The sequence below is a fragment of the Haliaeetus leucocephalus genome, unplaced genomic scaffold (genome assembly GCF_000737465.1).
Source record: "Haliaeetus leucocephalus isolate CR32 unplaced genomic scaffold, Haliaeetus_leucocephalus-4.0 Scaffold462, whole genome shotgun sequence".
Lineage (NCBI taxonomy): Eukaryota > Metazoa > Chordata > Aves > Accipitriformes > Accipitridae > Haliaeetus > Haliaeetus leucocephalus.
Window position 1 is genome coordinate 615,449 of NW_010972898.1, and position 16,781 is coordinate 632,229.

Consider the following 16,781-nt stretch of genomic DNA (forward strand, 5'->3'; position numbering starts at 1 on the left):
ACGAGACAGAAAATAATTTTCTAATGGGCATCTCTTCCATCCTTTTTCCACTTTTGAATTAGCATATTACTTTTATCTATTAACAGATTACAGAACCATCTCTATTTAGAAAAAATACAGTTAGCATGATGAAGATGTAATACTTTTCACCATCTTCGTCACCAAAACATGGATTCTGTTGTGGGTGTAGTACCAATAGTTTCTGTGCATTCTTTAAATTATTACTTAAAAAAGCTTAAGCTGAGGAAATCTCTTGTTGTGTATTAACAAAACAGTCTTTTACACAAAAGGGAAGCATCCATTCTGCAACATCAGAAGTTCAACATCAAGACATTGATCAGAATTAGTAAAAAAATTATGTTTACTTTACTTGTATTATAGCCTCTCCATTGTTTTCTCTGTTTTGTATATTTACATATCATTGCACACATTGGGTAATATTTATTTATCACTACTTTGGATTAGTAACCAGAATATTTATATATTCCTATAATGGTAGGACCTTACTAGTGACAAATAAGGTATTCTGTTGGAAGTAACATGAGGGAGATACAATAGCTCTTTTGAAATACATAGTAGTTCCAGTTCCGTCATAGGATGGGATTAAACAGTTCTTTGTATCTGCTAGATACAAAACTGTAATGGACTTAAAATTGTAAAAAGAGAGAACCAGATCACATGCTTTTATATGTTTATATGTAAATATATATGAAAATAGTTTTTCTTCTTCCTGGATGGGTGTTTCATTCTGAAACAGATTAGGCAAATAACTGTCAATTGGTTTTGGTATAACTGGCCATATCTGACCTAAAGATGATCCTACCAGACACTTATTAGCACATTTTGTATTAGACAGAATTGTGCGCAGCCGCTTTGTCATACATCCAGCAGCTGAGGATACTGAGAATGATCAAGCACCTAAAATACTGTCGCAGTATTACTGCCCTTTCCTGTGCTTCCGCAAAAGAACAAAGATTACTTACACTATCCAGGGCAAACACTCAGCTTTTTGTCAGTCTGAGAAAACACCAAGCTATCAGTGCCCTTATTTTCAATTTATTAAAAATGTCCTCTTCATGAAAAGAGCCAAATCTGTTGCAACTATTATACAAAAGGAGAAGAAATAGTCGTAGATAACTAGTTATCAGTATACTATGCACAGCTAGATCATGGAACCACTTTTGATGAATTGTGTTGGCAACTGTGAGGTAAAACCACCCCATTTATTTACCTGAAGAATAGTGACCAAGACCACTTTTAAGGCTTTCTTTTTATACTGATGGAAAATAAATACTACTTTTTGCAGTAAGCCATAGATTTCAACGTATTTTTCTAAGTACCAGGATCAAACTACTCATTATCACTTGATTCACATTTTCTCTGTGAACTAAAAATACAGTTTACAAAAACAACTAATTGAAAACAATGTTGTAGAACCAGTTCTTGCATTAGAAACTGAAATGTCAAGGAGATTAAGAGGTTGATTAAAGTATAGTAATTGGAAAAACAGCAAAAAAACCTAAATTATTATATATTGTCAAAAAGATCACAGCCCACAAATGTGAAGATTGTCAGGCTAGATCCAATCTAAATTTAATTCTCATCCTGTTAAAAAAGCATAAATTTATTTTTAGGTATTATACATGCACAAAATAAAATCCCAAAGCTTCATCAGCTATTTCTCATTGTCCATATCATATGAAGCTGGAGTTAAAAATAATCATTGATTTATAGCAGCTGGACTGAAGTTTAGTATTTATGTGTCAAAGCAAGTTCTTACACAAAGATCTGGCTGCTGATAGGAAAAATCAAGGTCACAAATATCTTCATCCAATGAACATCAACTGTTGTTACTCATTATAAAGAAGGGGACATGGTTTAAAAATGTTTACTCCACAAATTTTTAGTGTGAATAACAGTGTGCTGCTGTTACATTTTTGTGATTTTTGTATATAAGACTTATGGAAGAACTTTTTTTTTTTACTAAGGCTATTTTAAAATGCTCTGTTTAAGCCTAGTGAGGTCTATCTTAACAGTCTTTTTCAACACCACTTAACACACCAGAAGACTGTTTCAGAACCCATATGTACTATTGGTTGTGATCCTTCTTTTGATTTGTAGACTAAAATGCATTCACAGACAAATAGTAGAGATTTATTTTTTTTGTATGAAACTGCTGCCTACTTAAATACCTCTTCTCTGGTGTTTTTGCAAGACACAGTCACTCTCCTTGCAACACAAACCTCTCAAATTCAGACCTATTCTTGGCCATACATCCAATAACTTAATAATGGGGTTTACTCCGATCCAAGCATTACAGTTCTCTTATGTTGTCTCTTACATTCTCCTTAATATTTCAAATTGAAGTTAAATTTTAATAAATTATGTCAAGTTAGGACTTAGATTCAACTGTCAAATCTTCTACCTACCATAGTTTATATTTGACTAAACAAAGTTAAATCCAGTGGTGCAATCTAGAACTATTTGTACGAATAAGTTAAAGAAACTAATCTCTCAAAAGTATCAATGCAATATTTTGATATCAACAATGCATCACACCCTTCTAGCATGCTTTGAAGGATTGACATAAAATACACTAAGCTTATGAAAACATTCATTTTTCCATTTGTCCATGCAAAAAGCACTTGCTCTTTTGCCTGTACTCGTAACATGTATCTACAGATTTCAATCCTTTCCTTACTGAAACATGTGGAAAACCTACTTAGTCCAAAATTTCGTAATATTTCATTGCTGTAAAACTCCTAACTTTCTGTACTTCGTTCTTCCAGATAATATTGATCACCAGACTTTTGGTATTGATCAGATGCTCTATTACAACACCACAGGCCGCTTCAACTTGCATTCTCTATCAAATGCCTCAAGTATAGACCAACACTGCTCCCTCATAGTGGCCTCCACACTCCTTATTCTGATACCATTTCTCCACTTTCCTCGCCCCTTCATGTCCTATCACATAGTACTGTGCTGTCAGGCGGAACTAGCACCTCACCAAGATCATGGGTTTTGGTTTGTTTAGGTTTTTGGGGGGAGGGGGATTGGCTTTTCTCTTGGTGTGTGGGAAAGGGGCAGCAAAGGGCATCTATCCAGTCATATCGAAAACAGAGTCACATCAACAACAGAAAGAGTGCTCTAAATTTAAATTGTCACACATTTCATACACTTTGTGTTTCTATTTCCAGATGAGTACTAACAAGCAAAGTTTTCTTTGTTAAATCAACATAAGTGTAAATAAAAAAAATCTCTGGGGTTGTGGGTTGTTTGGGTTTTTTTTAAATAAAGAAGGGGAAGCAATACTATATCAAAAAGTAGCTTCACATTCACAGAGGAGGTGTATCTTCTGTAAAAAAGAACTCAGGTTAATGTAAAGCATGTTTCTTCCCATGTGAACCATTACATATTCTAAATAAGAAAATCCAATTCAAAAATAAATTAATAGAAGGAAAGAAGCAAACACCCATACAGAAGACCCACATCAGCAACTCTGCCAAGCCAGATGCAGAAAGAAGAAAGTTGCCTCATCCTTTTTTAATCATGTACCATCATAAGCATCCCCAACATTGCATTTGCATTATTTTACACTAAATCCAAAACAGTTTCCCAAGGTCATGTGTTCAACCATTGGCTTAAATAGGAACTCTAAAACAAAGGGTTGTAAACAGAGTAGAATAGAAAAAAATATAATTTAATAAAATAAAGCCAGCATCCATAAATCAAGCTGCATGGATCAAATAAAAATTAAATGTAAGGACTGATATCAGTGTTAGAGTTATGATTACTGAAGAGTTAACCTTTTTAAAAAAAAGTACAGGTAAACTAATGTTGTGCTCTCTTCTGTCTAGATAAACCCCACAGACACAGCAAAAATTACTAGAAGGCAGCAAGAAAGTCTAAAGCACACTGGACAGAAGGAGGACCACACAATTAAAAACATATATGTTTTCTGGCTCACAAACTTACACCAAGGTGCCTATCTCCCATTAACTCTCACTTCTCTCTCTCTCACCTTAACAAATTAAGTTAAAAGATTAAAGAGTTAAGAGAACATTAAAAAAAAATAAAAATGAAAAATACTTATGACTATTTAGCACTAGAAAACAAAGTGAACTGCTCTGCACTACACTTGTTTTACATTCTCTTAGCATGACCTTGTACAGACCAGTGAACTCTACTGAAAAATAGATCTACAGAAGATACATAATCAATAAAAAAAAAGAAGAAAAAAGGTACAACCATTCACTAATGCATACTTTAACTGGAAAACCTTGAAACATGCATATCTACAGATCCATTAATTTTAATCCATTAAGAAAAAAGAATATGATTAATCTTTGCAATATGTGTTAATGATGTTACCTGACAGGATTACTAGTCAAGGACACACGGAGAGATTCTAAGCAAGTGACTAGTCTTTCATCTGTTGACCCAGATTTTAATTCCTGAATAAACTCTTGGGGTGAAATTTTTCGACTGTTCTTGAGACTTCCCTGAAATACAGAAAAAAACATTCATTTTTATTTGGCATATATAGAATTTGAATAATTATTAATGGCTAACCTTCATTTCTGTTCCTTGAAAAAACAGGGGAGAAAAAAGATATAATTTAGTCCTAAACCTGTAACTGTTGGTTGTCAATCTACTATATATGTTAAATGCTGACTAAATTTTTGTCAATTTATGAACAAATTTATAATCAGTAGTTAAAAGCAGCAGGCATCAAATGTAGAAATGTCATGCACACTCAGTAAAATACAATTTTTGTAATGAATCGATTCTGTTTATGCATTGCAAACTTCTTAATTTTCAATACTCAACAGAAGAGAAAAACAATTCTGAGCTGCTCTGAAAAGATCACAGAGCACACGTCCAGAAAGGTGACTGCAGTCATATGAGAATACAGAGGGAAGAACCAGCACACCAGAAGAGTAGTCAGGATGTTATTGCAGTAACTTGACTTCTTGCAGATAATGTTGTAAAACACTTTTCCCTTAAAGGTCCTTCAGATGACTAGTATATGAGACTGGGATTATAAAAACAGACTAGCTTTGGCTCTAAGGGATAAAGCAAAAGAACTTAAAAAATAAAAAAAAGAAAAAAAAGACTTTGTTAGAACCACTGATGTTCTAAAGATAAATCCCAGCTCCTTATTTATTCTATTTGCCATCTGTAAGGATGCAGTGCAACACAAATATGACTACTGATGCAATAATATAAGGACACTTACTCAACCTTTGGGTTTGGATTTTGCCTTGCTTTTTTGGATTTTGCTCTTTTTGGCAGGTGGGAAGGCAAATGAGAACATGGAGAATGGAGATAGAAATGAAAATGCAATAGCAAGTTAATGCAGCACTGCAAAAGTAGTTTTGTGTAAACAAGATATTTTCTGTTCCAAGCAATATAGGTTGAAAGACACTGGCTTTGACTCATCATTGTATCTGTGGTGTCAATTGTTGCTTAAAGTAAACTCAAGTTATTAATGACTCTTCTAAAGGGTATATTGTATCCATTGTTTTAAACAAAGCAATGGTTATACTGAACTAATGAAGTTCTACAATTTGCAACTAAAATGGCAAATCTAAGAGGCATTGACCCTATTCTTAAGAGTATCCTCCTCCCCCCCCCCTTTTTTTTTAAGTAGCAGCAAAGAAAAAATTTGTAGACAGTGGAAAATAAGTCTACTCAACCCAATATCTATTTATGACATGAAGAAGGATAGATATATTTTCTACAGAACATATCTAAATTCCAAAAAAGAGGCATACAGTGGGGTATAAAACCTATATTTGACTTAATTCACTGGAAAGACTCTTTTTTCGAGAACAGAAGCACAACTATTCTGTCATGTAGCAATAAAGAGAGTTACTAAATAATACTTGATTATCTAGTGGCTTAAGTCAGCAGTTGAACTTTTCTCCTCCTGAAGCAGAATGTGATGAAATAGTTTCTAGCAGAGAGGTGAAGTTAAAAAACAGGAAGAATGGTTGACAGACCAGACAGCTGTGCTGCCATTCAGAGGGACCTCAACAGACAGGAGAAATGGGCAGAAGAATTTCAGGGAGTTCCACAACAGGAAACGTTAAAAACTGAAACTGAAGAGGGATACTCCCATGCACCGACACATGTTGGGGCTAACCAGCTGGAAAGTAGGTTTGTGGCGGAAAAAATGAGGGTCCTCGTGGATGACAAGTCGACCATAGGGAAGTGCATCACCAGCTGGTCAAGGGAGATGATCCTTCAACTCAGCTCGGTGGTGATGAGACACACCTGGAGTATTGTGTCCACTTCTGGGATCCCCAGCATGAGAGAGACATGGACATATTGGAATGACTTCCAAAAGGGTTGTGGATACAATTAAAGGAGCATCTGTTTTACAAGCAGAGGCTGATACAACTGGCATTGTTTAGCACCGAGAAGAGAAGGCTCAGGGGAACCCTATCAGTGAAAGGACAAGAGGCACAAATTGAAATACAGGAAATTAGTTAAACAACAGACATAAACACAAATTCCCCCCCTCCCCCCTTGTTTTTTTTAACCATGAGGCTGTTAAAGCACTGGAACAGGTTGCCCAGGCAGATTGTACAGTCTCCTCTATCAGAGATATTAAAAAACGGACTAAATAAGGGGTTGGACAAGACAATCTCCAGAGGTCTCTTCTGGTCTCAATCATTCCATTCTATGACTCTGTGTTTTGGGTTTGTGTGGCAGGGTTTTGGTAGCGGGGTAGGGTCTGCAGGGCCGGCTCCTGCGGGAAGCTGCTGGAAGCTTCCCCGGCTGGGGGCCGGGCCCGCCTCTGGGAGAACAGATTCCAGAGGGGAAACCTGCCGGGAGTCGGGGGATCGGGATGGGAGAGGAACCCCTGTGCAGATCCCGAGGGCAGGGAGGAAGGAGGGGATGCCCCTGCAGCCCGTGGGGAGACCAGGCGGCAGGCTGTGTCCCCCCAGCGCGCGGAGGGGAGCGGGGCAGCGGAGGCCCACCTGCAGCCCGGAGAGAGAGGAGCCCACGCTGGAGCAGGGGGTGGAGGCCCCACAAGGTGGCCGCCGCTCCCTGGGGAAGCCCACGCTGGGGCAGGCTGTGCCTGAAGGACTGCAGCCCATGGAAAGGACCCACGCTGGAGCAGTTCATGGAGGACTGTCTCCTGTGGGAGGGACCCCGCGGCGGAGCAGGGGAGGAGCGCGGAGTCCTCCTCCCCCTGAGGAGGAAGGAGCGGCAGAGACAAGGTGTGACGGGCTGACCCCAACCCCCATTCCCCGTCTCCCTGCGCCGCTCGGAGGCGGGAGGGGGAGAGAACCGGGATGGGGGTGGGCCGGGAGGAGAGAGGGCTGGGGGAAGGGGTGCTCGGGGCTGGGTTTACTTCTCATTATCCTGTTTTGATTTGATTGGTAGTAAATTAAATTGATTTTGTTTCTTCCCCAAGTTGAGCCTGTCTTTCGCCTGTGACCATAATTGGTGAGTGATCCCTCCCTGTCCTTGTCTCGACCCATGAGCGTTTCTTTATATTTTCTCCTCATCCCACCAGGGGGGAGGAGTGAGCAAGCAGCTTGGTGGTGCTTTGCTGCCGGCTGGGCTTAGACCATGACACTCTGTGATAAGAGAACATTGGGGGGGCTACTGGGGGCTATACTACCTCTCCACTCCAACTATATTTCCTCAGATTTGAGAAATGGATGTTCCAGATTGCCAAAGAACAGACTACTGCCAGGAACTACCCTGAAAATATAGCATCTCATGCTGTATTTTGGTACACCACACATAGTACGTGGAATGTCATTCCAAACATGCCACTGAATTGATGGAGATCACTATTTGCTTAAATACAAGAGTCACTTCCGATAACTATTTTCCACAAAAAAGTAGATGAGATAGCCAGGAAGGAATGAGGGTTGATGGGAGCCTTAGAATTTGAGATCTAGGAAACCCAGAGAAAAAAAAAAAAATCCATAACAATAAATGTTCTCACAGACAAAAAGAAACTCAGTGTCTTCAGTTTTCTTTCATGTTCTGTGTTTAGTTCATAGGCACATAATACTCAAGTCAGAAAGGCCCTACAGCAAGGGAACTTACTTTAATCTCTTCAGATATTCTCTGGGTCCAAGAGCTAACAGTATGTATTGGTAATGCCACGAACAGAACACCACCTCCTCAAAAACATCTAGTTGTTTGGTTGGTTTAGGTCAGCTGTCCTGGTTATGTCCCCTCCCAAGATCTTGCCCTGCCCCAGCCTGCCATTGAGGGGGGGCAAAAATGTTGGAGAGACAGCCTTGATGCTGTGCCAGCACTGCTCAGCTGTAGCCAAAACACTGGTGTGCTATCAACACCTTTCTAGCTACTGATGCAGAGCACAGTGCTGAGGGCTGCTATGGGGAGTATTAACTCCATCTCAGCCAGACCCAATACATATTCCACAAACAATTTACGCTCCTCACCAAGATGGTATAATTGCTTGCACTTCTATAAGGTAAGAATGCTCAGCTCCCCTACAGCTTTGACACAGCTATATCTAAAGAGGAATGAAAAAACAACTGGAGAGTATCTCCAAGCCAAACATAGAAGATCCTTAACAAAACAAAAAAGCATTCATAACATTAAGAACTAAATAACAGACTTGATAAAACATGAAAGGTAAAAGGTAGTACACCATGAGTTGCCCAAAACACTACAAATTCATTGGCTTAAGGGGAACTGGCAACAAGGGTTTCTGTCTGGTTATTCAAGAGCTTATATACGGTTGCGATATCCTGTTACAATAATCCCCAAACATTTTAAGACTAGACAATACATACCTCTAAGGCACGATCAGGGGAATTTGAGTTACGGCTGTGATATAAGGAGGAAATTGTTACAACTGTGGTGTAACAGGGGATCAGGGCCGTGTCTGCATGCACATGCAGCACGTACAGTTCCCCGTGTGATCCTGGATCTGCCCAGCTGCTCTCTGCATAGATGAGATAATGGACTGACTAGAGAGAAGATGACCAAACAAACTCCTAGCAGCCTTCACGACAAAGTATTTAACTAAATGTTACAGGAGCTCTCCAGCTGGAAACTTCAAAAAGTCCCAGAAATTCTCCTGGCAGCTCCTGCTGTGCATAGACTAGTTGATAAGCACTACTTGTATGCCTAAGCATATGGATTAATATCCTGGATGGAGAATCTGTCATTTCCAGTGACTTCCCCCAGCAGTTCCTGCTATAAAATTGATCAAGCTGGGTATAACTAAGATACTTATAAATAGTCAGTAAAATTGCTTTCTTTTGATGCAGAAACAGTCATATAGGGCAGTCATATGGACAGAACATATAGTTAACATGGTTAGAAGATATTTTGGAAGTAATTTAATATCATCAATAGCAATGTGTGCGGTGGAAAAGTCACATGGGACAAAAGCCTAGTCAGACTATAAGAATTCACTAGAATGACATTTCAGAGAGTCTCATCTGACCCATCTGAAGACAGTGTCACAAGCAATGGAGACTCACATCAACATCCAGACAGTAACCAGCCATTCCGTTTCAGACTCAGTTCCCCACCTAAATATTACCCTATGCAAAAGATGCCAATAAACTGTGAATGTCTGTACAACATACCCACAGTACCAAGTACCACTTATTCATAGTTATACCAAGGTTCTGCAAGATAATAACAATATGATACATCTGCCAGTGCTTAAATAAAATGAGAGCTGCATTTGGTACCAATTGTGAAACTGATTATATTAGCTATATTTCAGCATGGGAAAAGCTGCTTAAGTTCAAAATGCTCGAGTTAACTGAGAAACAGGAAATAACTTGAGGCATCAGTGCCTCTAGAAATTTAATTGCTCAACTGAAGAACAACTGGTCTGTGAGCAGATGCAGTATGAAGTCAGCATTAATTAATTCAGTTAAAACATTACAAGCGAGTAAGCTGCACAACAAAAACAAAATCTTGTGAAGAAAACTCACTTTAAAAACCCAGTTTGCGTGTGTTCAACATACAGAACAGCAAAACTTATGGTAGAGTAACATTATAGCAATGCTGCTTTTATTTCCACTTGAGTATTAACTCCATGGAAATTGATTTTTAAAACTTTTCTGGGCTGGAACATCTTTGTATGTGTTTATATAGCACTTAAAAATGTGACACTTTCTAACCTCAGATAATCATAATACATACAAACAGCTACAAAATCACAGAAAATACATTGGACATAACAATTTCTAACAACAAGCAGAACAACACTGCTTTTGGTAGATGAGAATTCACACTCACATAATAGCCTTTAAACACAACTGTTGTTCCCTTCTCCAACTGTTTCCTGACAAATAAGACATGACACCACAGCAGACAGAAGTTTCATTCAAGATTTCCAAGCCATGATGGTTAAACAATATGCGATATACTTCTCTAAGATAAGGTTTTTAAGAGAAGAAATAAGGCTTCATCTAAACACTATACATTACAAGAAAACAAGAAAGTACTAGCAGAATACTGAGGCACTTGAGCAGAATTCTTCCAAGCATACAATTTTTGCTATCATTCAGATTTTCAGTAAGTACTACTAGTATCCCAAACCCCAAGACTGTTTATTCTTAGCAATTCTTCTACAGGGAACCCCTGAACACATTATAAAGAGTGATGGTAACAGCATACTTACAAACATACGCAGACATATATACAGAAGCATGCTTTAAGCTAACTGTTCAAGAAGTGTCTAAGCAAAGTGGAGTGAAATGAATGAGTATTGGACAATGCATGTCAGTAGAACTCTGCTTATTTCTAAGTAACTTTGAGTCCTTAAGTGATGGATCCATTCTAAACATCTCACACATACAGAGGTAGCTCACAGTACTCCATACACAAGCACCTGAGCACAGCCCCACCAAACCCAGCATAATTTCTAGATGTGTCAGTAACAGAGATGTGCTTTGTAAATATTGGAAAGGAGTTGTGCATTTCTAAGAAACAGAAACCCTGATAGTGAGGTCAATGATGAAGCTTTGACTATAGTGGAGTCTGCTTTTATCACCTGAGGCTGCTTCACTTTCAGCAATTCATTCAAGGTGCAGACTCTGTTGTTCATTTTAATAGTTTTTATAATGATAACTGCTTTAAATGAAACCTGCTCAGTACTCTGCATAGCATTTGCAAATAAGGATATTTGTCCCAACATGATATAGCTTAGTACTTGTCTCCTTACAGTTTGAGAAGTATGAACTATCAAAAGATGTTACTGCAGTATCACTCATAGAAAGACCCGAGATCGGATTAGTTGCACATAATAGGCAGGAGCTATATGGCACTTCAGCTCTTCTGAAAAAGTATGACACTCTTTTATCAAGTCAAGGTACACCAAAATTTAGCCAAGTATCCTGGGAATGCAGTGCACTATTCTCTCTAGACTGAGAAGGCACTCAGACAGTCCAACTCACTTGAGGCGTGAAAGAGCATGCCAGGAACAAAGAGTTTGCAAGGACGAGGGAAGGAGTTTTCCATCCCAGTAGCTCCAGCACTAAGCTGAATTCATCTGAAGCACTACTGTAACAAGCAGCTCAATCTATGCATCACAGAAACACCTCCTCCCAGTTATACAATGGGTGAATGTCATTTCCAGTGAGAACACAACAGTAGAAACAGAGTTCAGTAAAGACAAGAGTTTCCCTGCATGAATTAGTCTTCAGTGATCTCCCACAGCAGAAAGGGAGATACGTGGGCTGACAGCGGAGGAGGGGAACAGAAAGGAAAAAAAATGCTGTTGGGGGAGGCATCACTACCTCGGGGGAGGAAACAGACCTGTCCTCTTCGATAGAGTACCTTGTATGGCTGCTTTGGGCATAGTGCAGGAAGCTCCATTGCCAAAAAACAAGTGTGATCACAACCAAAGACAAAAAACAAATCTTTATTGCAAATGGCACTCGGAAAGAAGGATCAATGAAACCTACTCTGCTATAAGCTTCAGTTCGTTGCAAGTATTAAATATCAGGAAGTAAAAACACGAAAACCTTTCTCTTGAGAAAGAGTCCTAACATCACCATCATCAGGATGCTAAGATTCCAGAAATAAATGCAGATGCAGCAACTCTGCAGAGCCAGCCATGTCCTATTATCACATTACTTTTTAGATCAAACAGCTGAGGTCTTAAAATGGGTGTGGACTAGGGGTATCAATGACATATAAACCTTGACATGCTGGGGTTTTTTTGGATTGAGAAACTTCAAGAATGTTGTGAGATTTACTAGCCTGTAGTTTCCTGATTTCCCATGAAATATCTCTAAAAACAGAAAAACAGGCTAGACCTCCCAATCTTCCAGTACTAAGGAACTTTTATGCTACAGAAGGACTAGTAGCTTTGATAAACTAATCTTAAATAAAATAGCCTCCAGACAGTTCAGTCCTGCACTAGGCATCTACCTTTCTAAAAGTGCTAGAGCATTACACTAATAAGCTACATCATTTGAAGTAGACAATAAGATAAATACCTCAATTAAATTACTATATTTAATGTCTTCTTTTCTCAGTATTTAATTACATATGGGCAATTTTTACTTATATCTCTACATGCATGGAGCAATGAGAGTCAAAGAATCAAATATATGAATTCTAAAACAATCAAAAGGTCTAAGGAAAATATTAGCAGTGCAACATTTAGCACTGGAGTCAGTCCCCACTTTGCAAAAAACTAAGCAGTTTTTCTTATGCCAGCTTAATCCTTAAACTGCCCAGTACACATGCCAACCTAATCCTTAAACTGCCCAGTACACAACTCTTTGCGCTTCTCTAAAACAACCAATAATTATCCCTATAAGTAAAAAATGGACACTAATTGGGTTCATGTGCAACACTTTCGTTACCAACTATTACACAGCATCAAAACATTAATTCTGTACTGAAGTATGAAAAAGGCTAATCAGTTAAGGAATTCTTTTTTAACAGTGCTAGAAAAGAAGAAAGGTTCACATCAAACTTTTCCAAGAAGTTTTCTCCAGAATCTTTCCATCTCCACTAATAGCCACACCTTTACCAAAAAGAAATGCTTTTCTGTGTTCAGAAGACACACCTGAAGTACAAGTGAGTATCTTTCATTGCAGCTTGTAAAATAATGATAGGGCCCTCTAAAAATGTTTGTGTCTATGAGAAACAAAAGTTAGTCAAAAGAATCTAACATGCATGCATCACTTTTTCTCTCCAGTAGGAAATAATGTAAACATTAAGTCATTTTTTTGTGTACTTCAGAGAAATTTACTTACAGTCTTCGAAGCAGTGCTAATATATTGCATCACCATTTCTTTTTTGGTATTAAAATCCTTTTCTCTCAATGGCATCTTCTTGTCTTCATTTAAATTCATATCTTCCTAGAATGGGAGGGGGGGAAAAAAAAAAGCTTTAAATGTCATCCAGCAACACAGTTGTTTAACTATAAGAGACTGATTTAAAAAAATAAAGACACAAAAATAAGAACTTGAGCAAATGAAAGCTGTTACACAAAAAACTTTTCAAAAGTTACATGTTACTAACTACCGTAAAAATCCTTATCTATCTTCCCTAGCAACTCAGACTAAAAAAACCAGTCAACTATGCCAGGATGAACAAGTGCATCATAACCATTACTAGCATAATCTCTTCTTAGAAATCATCTACAGTTTCACATACACACACACTAAACTACAGAAAAGCATTATTTAACACTTCCTAAAACATTTATAAATGTACTCAAACCAGTCTCTTAGAAAGATCTTTTTGATGATATATCCATTTGTTCTATAATTCTGTTCCTCAGTTCCCAAATACTTAGTCCTGGGCAGCGGAATCGGCTTTGCGCTGAGAGTAGTTCCCAAAATAATATTCACCTTTGCAATAGGTAAGGCCCAAATTCTTGACGATTTCATCATTAAATCAACAACTTCAACTGTTACCAAAAACCCATCACAATTCATTCATTTCAACATAAACCCAGAGGTCAAAAAGAGGAGATGCACATTCAAAGCCACATAGCAGCTATTTGTTGACATTTCTGACACAGAGACTTCTGTTCCAGCCTAGAAATGCTCTGATCATTGTAATCAGTTCCACATCTGTGAGGAATGAAATTTCCTATCATGCTGGATGTAAAAAAAAAAAAAAAAAAAAAAAAAAGCTTTAAGAAACAATTTAGGCACAAGCACATGCAGCCTTACTATGGTCACTCAAGCTTATCAAGAATTACTGCAGTTATTTTCAGCTGAGACTCACGAGGTGAATCCCCACCAGCTTTGGCAGGAGCAACACTACAAAATCAGTGGGTAACCATCTTGATAACAAGGCTATTTCACCTAGTCAGAAATCAAAGACAGACAAACAGCAAGCAAACTCATAACCTTAAAATTTTAAGAAAAAAAAGCCTAAAGACCAAAATTTTATACTATACTGAAACTTGTTTCCTTGTCTTTCACTAGTTTCCATATTGAATATGACAGAACCAAGCACAGTTCCTAGAAACATTTAGAGTTTTGTATAAATCTGAACTGTGAGAAGACATTGCAGAAAATGCTTGACCCCTTAAGTTGAACTTCTTCAAAGTACAATTAGGACAATTTTGTGTAGATTCTGGATTTCCCCCCCACACAAGTTACTGTTTCCTTTCTTTAAGGACTAGAAAAAGATCCTTACTTCAGTCTAGTATGCATTTAAATTATTACTTATTATTTATTGATACTATATAGTGTTTTTATAGTATCAGATTCGTATATTTGATACTATATATACACTATATAATTATTTGATATTTTTAGTATCAAATAAGTACAGTGTGCATGCTGTAAAAAGTTCTTTCATTCAAGCAATAATAATATAGCATTTTGCCTCCTTGGCAGCTAGCTTGCTTATTTGCATTACTTCCTACATCTGAAAGTCAATGTAAAACATCTTTATCTAAACGAGCTGCAAGAAAGGAGGCCACACATCATCAATCTTTTCTCATAGTTCTGCTCCTCAAAATAGTGTATTGCTTTGATCAAAAAATTCACAGAGAAACTATTTGCTTAGGCCCAAACCAAAATTCTAGCAGTGCATAAGGACACACATATTCCTGAATATTTTGCAAGTTACCTCATACTAAATCAAATGTTGTGGGCATTATCTTGAATGGGCATGCTGCATTTTCTAGCTTTTCTTGGATGAAAGGCAAACAAAAAAATACTATAATTTATTTAATGATGGGAAACCTGGTATGATCCAAAAATGCTGCATGGGCTCAAATATTCATACTAAAATTAAACAAAAACAAAACCAGGCTTAAATACATATACCTTAAAAACACTGTTAGGATCATATATTATATGCAAAGAAATCATTTTCTTCCAAGACATAAAAAAGTGGAAATTTTTTTTTTCTGTGTATACACCGTTTGGGAAAAAAGTGAAAGATATTTAAAGTTACCTGTCTCTATCAAAGATTACAAAATTCACTGCAGCTTTTTTAAGATGAGAAAGAACACAAACAACCACAAAAAGTAGTGCCTTTAGTATTGCAGAAACAAAAACCTTAAGTAATTGTCTGCTCAAAGGAAGGGTACATGAAGGCTGTTAAGCATGCTGTTAAATGGTCAGGTGGAAACCCAAAAATTTATACCAGTTGCACAACAAATCAATCTAAATATTTTAATTTATTGGTCAAGCATTTAGCAGTTAATTACATAACTAGGCAGGACTTTTACAATTGAATTCTGACATTGATATATGGGTTTGGACATAAAGATTTGGGGACTGCTAAAAAGCATTTAAAATAAGGACAAGTAAGGAAGTTCTTTTCAATTTACTTCTTTAAATTTTTTTCAATAACAAATTCTTTCAAAGCCAGAAAAATACTACAATTTTAAGTTCTCAACAACTGCTCAAAAATCTTTACGCCTTATCTAAGACATTTCCTTAGCTTAGAAAGGGGGAGAGGGGGGAAATCAAAATCAATCAGATTGCCAAAACTACTACAATGTTAGGATTCCCTCTAGCCTTTCATTTGTTATCCTAGCTTGTTACAGGTATTTCTCATCTTATGTAGTATTTCAGTTTAATTAATTACCTTCTTTTAAATACACAACAACATATTTATGACTATTCTTATTACCAGGCAACACATCTGTTGAGATACACAAATGGCAACCCATACTGTAAATTACTAAAATCAAGTCCAACTTGACATTACCAGATAAATTTGGAGTTTTCTGCAAGTTCCAATAAATGTCTTTGGAACGCTGTGCCTCAGAATTCTTCTCCACAGGGATGTAATTGTATAGCAATACTGGCTTCAAATGAAAATACACTTTACATGTATATTTAATAAGGGTAGCTGTATTTTATTTAATACTTAAATTGTATTTTTAAAACCTACATAAACACAAATGTAAGAACACTGAAACTAAAGTATTCCATTTTAAGTTTCAAAAACATATATGGCTAGGTCTTTCTCAGTGTTTCCTGAGAGTTATCACATCTTCAGTACTGTGCCTGCAACATGCCACAAGTTTTTTTCATAACATTGAAATGCATGTATATCCTACCTAAGGATGAAGGAAAACAAACAAACAAAAAAAAGCTTTTCACATTAGCCTGTAGCTACTGCAAAGTTCATTCTTCTGTTTAAAGCAGTTCTGCACTTCCTTCAGACTTGCTCTTTTAATTTTTCTGAAAAATAACTTCTGAACTTAAATAACAAGGAGAAAACAAAGAGCTTGGTTTTCCTGAAAAAAATATCTACCTTCTAATCACATTAAAAAAAAAAAAAAAAAAAAAAAAAAAAAAAGGGAAAGAAAAAAA

General features: G+C 37.2%; 1 protein-coding gene across 1 annotated transcript in view; it reads right to left on the reverse strand.

Annotated features, from left to right (window-relative positions):
- The window catches only part of DIAPH3 (diaphanous-related formin 3), a 235,852-nt gene that overhangs the window by 193,363 nt on the left and 25,708 nt on the right, over positions 1-16,781 (reverse strand). The window contains exons 3-4 of the mRNA XM_010575244.1: positions 13,242-13,346; positions 4,375-4,505 (exon numbers count right to left, since the gene is read on the reverse strand). Of these exons, the coding sequence (XP_010573546.1) occupies positions 4,375-4,505; positions 13,242-13,346 (236 nt within the window). The remainder of the gene's footprint in view (positions 1-4,374; positions 4,506-13,241; positions 13,347-16,781) is intronic.